General features: G+C 41.7%; 1 protein-coding gene across 2 annotated transcripts; it reads right to left on the bottom strand.

The window, feature by feature from the left end:
• Positions 1-255: 255 nt before the first annotated feature.
• lrrc32 (leucine rich repeat containing 32) lies at positions 256-10092 on the bottom strand. 2 transcript variants are annotated; one of them, XM_075487443.1, is made up of 3 exons: positions 9777-10092; positions 7461-7554; positions 256-4487 (listed from the first exon to the last, which is right to left on the bottom strand). In XM_075487443.1, exons 1-3 carry the CDS (start codon positions 10007-10009, stop codon positions 2613-2615), a joined length of 2202 nt encoding a protein of 733 aa, XP_075343558.1. In that variant the 5' UTR covers positions 10010-10092; the 3' UTR covers positions 256-2612. The 2 variants fall into 2 exon arrangements, with proteins under 2 accessions (XP_075343558.1, XP_075343559.1); XM_075487444.1 differs by having other exon boundaries at positions 9853-9925.
• Between the last annotated feature and the right edge of the window lie 271 nt (positions 10093-10363).

Here is a 10363-nt window from a genome sequence, read left to right as displayed (position 1 = left end):
TTCTCTTTATATTCTTTTATGTATTTTTAATGCTTCTTCCACTCCCTGCTGCAATGCTTTTATTTTATGCAAAGCACTTTGAATTGTTTGTACATGAAATGTGCTATATAAATAAATTTGATTTAAGCTAAGCTAACTGGTTGTAGCATGATCTCTAGTGTTCAAACATGAAGGGGTCAGTATTCATCAAACTTCTGTTTGAACAATGTTCAGGGTTTACATGTTTGTGTAAAAAAAAAGAACAAAAAGTCAGTGTTTAGAAAATGGTATTAATTTGGTACAAAATGGATACTATTTGCAAAGTTACATGACATGACAAGGTCATTTACAAGTTAGACTTGTAGATAAAAATAACATTAAAATATCGCTTTTAAGATTAAACACAGTCACACAGATCATGTCAAACTGTCAATCCTGGTTCAGTCCACTAAATACAGTACAGGATTTAATATTCATTTATGTGTTGAAAAGGATATAGGCTACCATATATTTATAATTAACATATGAATCAGGGTATCACAGTTATTCACGTCAGAGCTTTGCCCAGCAAAATTAATCCATAACAGGACATTTATATTTTTATACCAGATCAACAGGGAGAGCACCAGGGCTTTGGTATCCACATGGGAAAAAAAACAAATTGCTTTAAAAAAAATGTCCATCTTAGCAAAATAAATTATATTGGCATATCTTCGGCATGGAATTCTAATATTATTCAGCTCTTAGTGTTAACAGTCACAAAATAAGATACAATCACACAAACACAAGGACGTTTAAAGTGCAAACTATATAAAGATTAATAGCTTGGATAAAAACCTTCATCTAACCATACTTAAAGAATAATATTCTGTTTCACAAACTTTAGTAGTGTTCTTCATTTCCAGACTACAGGAAATTCAATGTCACTGCAGATATCTGCATCAGCGTCAATGCTCCTTTCGATTCAACAGTCCCTCCGTCAACACTTAAAAGGTCTATTGTGGCATCATTATTCTAAGCATAAAGTTGGCCTGGTTCTCAGGTGACTAACTTCTACAAATGTGCTCTCCCAGGGTCCTATGTTTCCAAGGCTTCCCATCCTCAGATACTGGGAATGTAGTAGCGAACTAACGATCGTTGGAATTTGTGAACCTGAAAACTGTGGATGTTTGGAACATAGAACCATACAAACATAGGACCCTGAGAGGATAGGAACTTTGGAACATAGGAATGTTGTAAGGAGGATACCCTGGGGATATTCAAATTGTTTTACAGCGATCACGAGAAGAGTTTAGGTCCTCCTCTTCACAAGAGGTTGGCAAAACGATTTTAAAGCACTCCAGAGGTAACCAGCCAGCACCTCTATAACTAATTACAGAACATGTTATTGCTTTCAGGCCCAAATGTGAAATTGACACATGGAGAAAACTGTATTCATGCCGACTAAATCTGTACTTTTTTTCATGCCATCCTGCACCACTTTCAAAGTAATGTATTTCAAAAGGGTGTCTGCTTCGTAGGTCCAGCACGTCTGGTTTGTTTAGACGAAATGAAGCGAAAATTGTGTCGGCCGACATGAATAGATAGATTGAATTCACAGATATGGCAATTTCATATCTTTCCAAAAAAACCTGAGGGGGTGAAACAATGCAAAGGCATTATGTATGGCATAAACACATGAGGCATAACATTATCGAGTGAGCTTAGAGGTGCAGAGGCAGGTTTTTTTTTTCTTTCTACAGCGCTCCGTCTGATCGTTTTTTTCATAAACCGCAGTTTAAGATGGTCATAATCAGATTATTACGGTCCTTGTAAACAGTCACATTTGGCATGAAGTCGAGAGACGGCCATAAATCGATGCCTACAACAGAAAAGAAGCATGTCTGAAAATCCCGCTGAAATAATTCAGTCTGTTCCGTCGCTACTGTCCTGTAAAAAAGTTTTAGTGTCGATTCTTCATTTTACATTCAATAAACTGGTGTGAGGCAAGTGGCTCGGTACTGCATCCAAACATTTAACACTGCTGGGTTTGAAGGTGTATTCAGACAGAAAAAAAAACAGTTTTTTTCACTTAGTCTTTTACCAGCTGGTGATGAACTGATGTTCTTCTCATTTGAATTTATTCTCAGTTCTTTTTTTGTACGGTCTTTGATGTAAAGTCCCAAAGCCTTTTAAAAAGGCAAAACACATATTTTTTTTTTAAATTTAATTTCAAAACAGTGCAGACTAGCTTTCAAAATCTGTCCCATTCTGTCTGAGCACACCCGGGAGGTCGAATGCTGCAGTTCTATAAACTGTCACCAGATTCTGCATCAAACCTACATTTTAAAGTCCATTAAAAAAAGGCCAAACCCCTCTTCTAAGCAAATGAATATATATATTCTATAAGAAGTGCTGGTTTTATTATTTTCTCCATTTGACTTTTTCCTTCATCTGAGAGTTATTGAGGCTTGTGCTCGCCTGACTGACAGATGTTGTTGCCAATCAGTAGTTTCTTCATAGTTGGCTTTCAGATTGTCCACAAACAAGCCTCAGAGTGGAACGAGACTACACATTCACATTTGAATCCTTCAAGAGTCTCATCCACAGAAACCGGCGCGTTCATGCCGTTGCATGAGAAGTGTTCATTGGCACTATGCAGTAAAGCTCCTGTTGTGCTTTTTTTTCCTTAAATGGCAACATTTAACCAGCACCCCAAACAGGATCATCCCTAACAACAACGTCAAGACTAAAACAATGACGTAGTTTGGGACATCTGCTTGATGACACATTTCCTGGGTCACCTTTTCAATGTTGACCGGCTCTGAATAATCCTCGTGGATGCAGGTCACCGTCTCTATGTCGGGAACAACCACCGCCGAGTGCTGCACTATGTGGAGGAAGCCGAGGTTGTCGCAGCAGCTCAGAGGGTTGGTGCCCATGTAGAGAGTCTTTAGTGAGCGCTCCAGGGCGAGGATGGTGTTGTGATCCAGGGTGACGAGCTTGTTGTTCCGCAGGTTCAGGGACTCGATGGAGGAGTCCTTGTTCCACATCGGTAGAGTGTCGAGCTGGTTGGTGGAGAGGTCGACGTGTTTGAGACTCTTCAGTGAGGACAGGTCTGTGTTCAGGGAGGAAATGTTGTTTTCCCTCAAGAGCAGGTGAACCAGGGAATGTTCAAGGCCAGCGAGGGAGCCTTTGTGCATGTCCAAGCCGGGGTTCAGGGACAGGTCCAGCCACTTCAGAGGGGTGTCCACAAATGCGTTTTCGGGCAGTGTCCTCAAATTATTTTCAGAGAGGTACAGAAAGTGTAAGTTGCGAACAGAAGAAAAGGAGACACAACCCGGAGGATCCCAGTGGTTTTGCTCCATCAGCGGTTGCTCGTGCCGACTTTGCTCAGAGCCACAGATCTTCACGGCGTTCTGCTCGAGATGCAGGTATTTGATGCTCGAGACTCTCTGAAATATTTGAGGATCCAGAACTGTGAGGTCGTTTCCTTGTAAGAAGAGCCGCTTCAGCGATCGCAGAGTGCTTTCCCCAAAATTCAGACTCTGCAGGGAATTATAGCTGAGGTTGATAACCTTCACTGTCTTCAGAAGGCCTTTGTGAGTGACAGAAAACGAGCGGATGCAGTTATTACTCATATTCAGGACCTCAAGTGATCCCATGCACTTAAAGAAAAGATTTTCTGGTATACTTTTCAGTTGGTTGTAACTCATGTCCAGGTATTTCAAATGACTGAAGATCAAGTTTGTCTGTTTGTCCTGACTGCCCGAGACGTTGACGGTCTGAAGTTGGTTTCGGGAAACGTTCAGAAATTCGAGCATGTTGTTTTCGGAGATGTGAGGGAAGTAAAGCATTTTGTTTTCGCTCAGATCGAGAGAGCGAAGTCTAAACAGAATACGCGACTGTGCGCTTTGGAAAATCTCAATGCTGTTCTTGCTGAGGTTGAGAACCTTCAGGTTGTACAGATTGAAGTCATCGATGCACGTGATGGAATTCTTGGACAAATCGAGTTCAGTCAGATGATGCAAGGAGTCAAAAGCCCCGTCTTCGATCTCCAGGATGACGTTATTGTGGAGGCTGATTTTCCTTAAGAACAAGGATCCGCTGAAAGTGGTGTGTGCTATTTTTGTGATGCTATTACCATTCAGGGAAAGGTTTGCCAGCGACGGAGAGTCAGACAGAAAATAATCCGACATGCCCGTGTACAGCCCGTTGCTTGAAAGATCTAGTGACTCCACAGCTGTAAGAGGTCCAATGTTTATTTTGGAGTGTGCAAAAACATTCAGATGATTCATGGACAGGTCCAGCACTCTCAGATCCGACATGTTTTTAAAGAGTCCGGGCTGGATGAAATGTATTTTGTTGGAGTGAAGGTTAAGGCGACGGAAGCCGGTGTGGAACCCCAGAGTTTCCTGGGTGAGGTTTTGAACCTGGTTACGGGAAAGGTCCAGCATTTGGACATCGCGAGGGAGGTTGAGTGGTGCGCTTCTGAGGCTCAGATCACTGCAAATCACATCCATCTGGACCTACGACAAAAAAAAAAAAGACAAACACGCAAGTCTGATTATATCGGCATCCAGCCAGATTTCCTGACCATGACACAACACAGACCAAGTGTTTAAAGCTGAACAAGGAGGGTCAGTTTCTGAGTCTACGGCATGTTTTGGCAGCAAGACAGTCCCCTGAGGTTAACGCAGGACACTTGTTCAGACACAAAATCTTTACCTTTAAACGTTTACCTACGATTGTTTCTCTTTGAGTGCATTAAATGAGTTAGCTGAAATAAGAAAAAAAAGGCTAAAAACTTCTTCAGCAAAGAGGAAAAAACACCTAGCACTTTCATTAGCAATAACCTTCATTTTCTCCCTCTAATAAATTCAAGTATTTAAGTTATTAAGTGCAACGTAATAGAAACCATATGTCCATGAGACCCTGTGCCCAAAGACAGCTCATAAAACTCTCCTGCTCTGTTGTCCTTCTGAGGCAGAGTACATTTTGGCTTCTTGGCATATTTGTGGTTTCGTGAGAGAGGCATTCATTGTTGCTGACACGCTGGCTGTAAACACACTGATTTACTCATTGGAGGGCAAAACATCTTGTATCTGTTATCAGCACTAGGGCAGGAATCAGGAGCATATAAGAAAGGATCATTGAAAGTGGGATCTTTCCTCTTTGGGCTTGCATGTGTTATTAGTGATGCCTCCTTTGCCAGTTCCTGACAGTCATGTAAACGATCACAATCTGACTTTAGGTCTGTCTGAGTAACATCTGATTCAAGTGTGAGGTCTGTTACACAACATTTAGTCACAGTGCTGATATAATAGGTAAAAAAGGTTCATTTTCACTAATTCCTTGTCTCTGCACGGAACTGGGACTGAACTCTGATATAGAAATTACAACATATTAACCTAAGATGATATGAGGCACTGAAACTTGATCGGAGTTTGCTGGCCAACGTGTTTGTTACATTTTTTCTTAAGGTGGGCTAAGTCTAAAACATACCCTGCTTTATCATCTGTTTTACACTAAATAAGATCAGAATATACGAATTGAACATCATTCTCTAATGAGAAAGACTTGAAAGTAGTGACTGAGACCATGAACTATTGAAAAAGTCTTACTGAGATAACAAATAAGAGGGGCAGGATCGTTCTCAAGTAGACCTTTCCATGGAACCAGAGGTATCACCCCCTGTTGGCCAAGAGTTAGAAGGGACTTTAGCATTGGATCTGGGGGCTCCGTCAATCTTTTTTCCTACCTCACTGAGGTTTTTACACCAGTTTTGATCTAAATTACTGATCTTTTGGTGCCTGTAGTCAATGTAATGCGACAGACTCCCCAGACTGCCCTGCTTCCTCTGTACACGTAAAGAGCTGATTTGTAACTAATACAAATGACCAGAGAAGTTTCCCGTTTTCCACGCTGCCTCAGATAGATAAATGACCGGATAGGGAGGGAGAGCGAGACAGGAAATGACACGCAACAAAGTTCACCAGTCTGGACACAAAGCAGGGATGCTGGAGTTCATCCTGACGAGTGCCCGGGACCTTTTTTTTATGCACGTCATTCTCCATGTTTCACTTTCCTCATTTCCTCTGCTTTCAGTTCTCTCAAGAAAAACATGAAATGGCCCAAAATGCTTTTTAAAAAAAGACTTTGGAAGATACCCCGTTTTTCTTTTTTACCCTTTTAGGGTAAACTGATCCACTAAAAAGTGTCACGTCAGATACTAAATGTCACTGCGCCATAGAGCTGCAACACATCAGTGAGCTGTTACTGTTATATTAGGTGCCATGTGCCTTTATTATCATGAACGTGCGCATTCACACTATTGCTTATCACAAACTTATTGCGAAATATACCAACCACCTCCGCAAGCATCCACAGCTAAAGACAAATGTACTGTAAACAAATGACCATTCCCTGCTATTTGAATAACATTTGCAAAGGACGGCAGTGACGAGCTTTAGGAAACTACCAAGAAGTTTTTTGTTTTTTTAAACATTTGTTTACTTAAATGACAAAAAAAAAAGGGTTGGATCCAACAGCAAGTGTTCCCACATGAGATTTAAAAGTATTAAGAGATGTGATATGGTGCTGGTTTTGGTCATTTCTAATGGGATTTGGGCTGAATTCAATATGACTTATTCTAAATATTTCATCCTCTGCGCGACAAACTGGAAAAAACTATCAATCTGCTCCGGATTGTGTGCAAATGCTTGAATGAACTTTTGCTTTATTTTTCAATATGACTTTTTTAGCAGCAGTTTATCATACAAATCGTGTTATGGAGAGGGTAGACACTTTGATTTCATTCAAAAACATTACGCACAGTAAAATCTGTGCAGATGTGAACAGAGGATTTCCAACTGACATTTGAGCATTTATAGACGCAGTGACCAAGTGAGACTAAAGTGACACACTTTTACTTTCAATGTGGGGGCTCCTTGTAGAAAAGATCACTTGAATCAGAGTCTGATCTTGTTTCCCGTTCATGCTTTTATCTTTAATTCTTCCTCCACGAGTTTAACTTTTCTAAATCTCGTTAAGAACTCTGGAGCGTGACGACAACTGAACTCTGTAGACATTCAGTTTCACAAAGGCTCTTCAACACCCTTTCCTCGGAATGATGATCCACATTGCTGTTATCAAACAGTTTACAGCCAAATATTTAAGCACGCCACATCTAAAACATGAACTGCAAAAGATGTTTCACTTTCCAAGGGATCAAAGCCTAAAGTTGCGGAGCTCAAACTGTTCAAGCACCTTTGTTCAGTTCAAAAAACCTCTGAAGAAACTATCTTCAAGCACCTGAAGGATTCTGTGTTGCTGTGGGCAACCCATAAAAATAAAGGGATCACAGATGAGGGAAAAAGAGCACATTCTAAGTTTTCATTGAAATGAAAATCAAAGGAAAGATCCTATAAAACCTGAGAACCACTCAGAGGTTAAAAATGATCATTACTACAAGACATGTGTGTGCCAGGCTTTGTACTTACGACTTGGCATGGAGGGAGATGTCGGGGAGGACGCGCAGAAGCCGCCGCGCAGCTGACCAACAGCAGGAAGAGCAGCTGGATGGCTGCCATGGTGCTGCAGCACAGAGAGAGCCCAGAGCACACCAGTCAGAAAACATATGAATGCAGGAAGCATGTTGTAGATGATACCGTCCAAAAAGGGGAAGGAAGTATGTCTCTACCTACTGTGACATGCTGACCTTTGATGATACTATTAATGCCATGCACAAAAGGGGCTTTCTCTTTCCTAGCACATGCTCTGTCTGGCACAATAATAGCTATTAGATTTTTTTGGAATCAGCTGAACTGCTCCGACGAAGGATGACTAAGCAAACCGTGGGGTTTCGATCAGTTAAAAATATCTCAACTGTGAGTTATTGATTTGAAACAGAACAACAGGACGACTGTTTTGTCAGACGTCGGTGAGTCATCGTTTTTGAGAGAGACGGTCTGTGCCGCATTGTTTCCTGATCGGCTCATCTGAGCACAACAAAACAGCGTTGTCACAGTGCAGAGCAGACAATGTGGGAGTAATTAGTTTTGAGTAATGGCAAGTACACGTGGAGATGTGACGCCGACAGGCTCGTGGAAATTTCAGTGAAACAAAAGGTTTGCATTGTTGAAAAAAAGTCAACCACCGCACGTCAAAAACAGGTTCCCTGAGTCTGAGCGAGACCAAATCTAATTCATGAAGGCTGGCATGTGGCTGAGAGGCAGAGGAGCACACAGGCATCAGTGACTCGGCGCGACTCAAAAGTCTGCCGCTCTGGTTGTTTTTTGTTGTTTTTTTTTTTAAACGCTGGATGGTTTCTTTTTAACGACGTGGAAAACTAAAAGCAAGCTTATCCCATAATTTACTTTACAGAAAGCTTTTAAGCATTTACAGCAGTGGCGATTCTAGAGTCTGTGGGGGCCCTAACGACCAGTGATCGTCCCCAAAAACATCTGACACCAACGAAAAATGTATGAAATAAAACCTCTTTTTATTCCAAACATGAAAAACATTGTTATTTTTAAAATATACATGTAAAGAATAAATAAATAATTAAAAAAGACTACGTTGTCTACGTTGGCACTTGATATTCGCCTGTTGCTATTTATCTACCGGATGTAGCTGGCCATCCAATAATTATTATGTTCATTTAAAGATTCTTTGTGACAAGTAGAGCTGTTCATGATATCGATTTCATAAGGATGGTTTTTATTTTCCACTAGCCTTGAATTTCCGGCGAACGTTGCCAACAATCGCAAACACTCTGAGGGGCTAGTTCTCCGCGAACATAGCCTACAGTGGAACTTGACGTGAGTTTGACGAAGTCAACAATGCAATTATGGAATTATAGAATGGCATGTTAACTAGACAATCTTTGACTAAATCATTTAAATTTAACTGTTCAAAGAAAACATGTTCACCACGAACGTTTGCCACTGTTTGAGACAGTTTATAAAGTAACTAGATAATCTTTGATTGAATGCACCTCAGCTCTCGGGGGGCCCCCTAGTGGCTCGGGGCTCCAAGCAGTTGCCTGTTGACAAGGTGCGCCCCTGATTTACAGTCTGATAAAACACCAACAGTCAGTGAGATCGACACGCTTTCCCTGTGACGCCACTTTCGGAGGGAGAAAAAGCTTCTTTTTTCTCCCTCCCTCCGGGGGGGGCTCGTCACATGTCAGATCAATCAAAGAGACATTTCCCCTCAAAACCTCTCACATGGTTTCACTTATACAAACGTCTGAGGCCAACAGGATGTGCAATGATCCGATATTTCAACTTTAAGTTAAGAGAAAAGTCCAGAAAATGAATAGTTTTGTCTATATAGCTGTACATATAGAAGCTTGAAAGAGTGAGAACATTTTCAATTTGAGGTCAAAGATCCTGTTTACATGTCCTTTCTCACTGAGCACAAGCAGATAACATTTAAGCCTCCTACTTGCTGGTATTTTCTCACATATAACAGTTCTTCCTCGTCACGCAGGTGAAAGCATCTTTACGTTTGCAGAAAGGAGCAGAGGAAGAATTCAGACAGTTTACTTACAGATAAAGTGTTGCAGCACTCTTAACAAACAGAGATGTTATCTGTCATCCAGCACGGTGAGATTATGTACCTTTCCTGACATAAAGCTTTAAACAGTGACCGCTGAGTGCTTATCCTTGTTTGACAGAGCTGGCTGTTTCTGCAGCTTGTGACCAGCCATTCAAACGCCATGCAGCGCACTCAGAGGCTTCCAAACAAATCTAAACAATTGAACAAATAACGCAGTTCTACTCCAAAGTCTTCTCATAAAGCTGTACATTTACCTCACTTTCAGATGACGACTAGTCATCACAGAACCTCCTGACCATGTTGATTTCACATCCCCACACACCCACTCACAGATCGATAGCGACACCGCAAGCGAGACGCTCCTCTCAGCTGACTCCTGCCTCCACATCGCACAGCTCCGGCTGCTGTCCAGGCCATCACATCCTGTGAGAATATCCTGGATCGCTCGGCCTCTTGCCCCCTCCCACTGCTCGCTGGGAAACGCCATATAAGGGGGCTGGGAAGTCCAGTTTTTATGCGCCACGGTAAGGAGACACAACCCCCACAAACTCCTCCAACTCCAAAAATGCCATCCATTAGTCCTGAGCTGGAGCTGGATGAGTTCCTCAGAAAAAGCTGCCATGTTCACACACATCAATCATTCTCCACTTGGAATTTGGGGCATTTTACTCCAAGCAAAAAGCCCAGACTCTCCTTATTTTTCTGTTTATGTAAAGGTTGTGTGAAAGAAAGGAAGAATGTTGAGATGCTTCACGTCTCCACCCAGACAGAACAAAGAGTCAGCCAGCAGCTGGAAGAGAACTGGACGAAATGCGTTGCATCTCCCAGAGGAGTGTGGGTG

Source organism: Odontesthes bonariensis, chromosome 16, assembly GCF_027942865.1.
Source record: "Odontesthes bonariensis isolate fOdoBon6 chromosome 16, fOdoBon6.hap1, whole genome shotgun sequence".
Lineage (NCBI taxonomy): Eukaryota > Metazoa > Chordata > Actinopteri > Atheriniformes > Atherinopsidae > Odontesthes > Odontesthes bonariensis.
Note: the sequence above shows the minus strand (reverse complement) of the source record. Positions and strands in the feature narration are given on the sequence as shown.

Excerpts from the sequence above, each read along its gene's own strand:
- lrrc32 (XM_075487443.1), bottom strand. The coding sequence starts at position 10,009 with ATGGCGTTTCCCAGCGAGCAGTGGGAGGGGGCAAGAGGCCGAGCGATC. Across the intron at positions 7,555-9,776 it reads AGTCGTCATCTGAAAGTGAG|CACCATGGCAGCCATCCAGC; the intron begins GTAAATGTACAG and ends TCTGTGCTGCAG. Across the intron at positions 4,488-7,460 it reads ATCTCCCTCCATGCCAAGTC|GTCCAGATGGATGTGATTTG; the intron begins GTAAGTACAAAG and ends TTTTTGTCGTAG.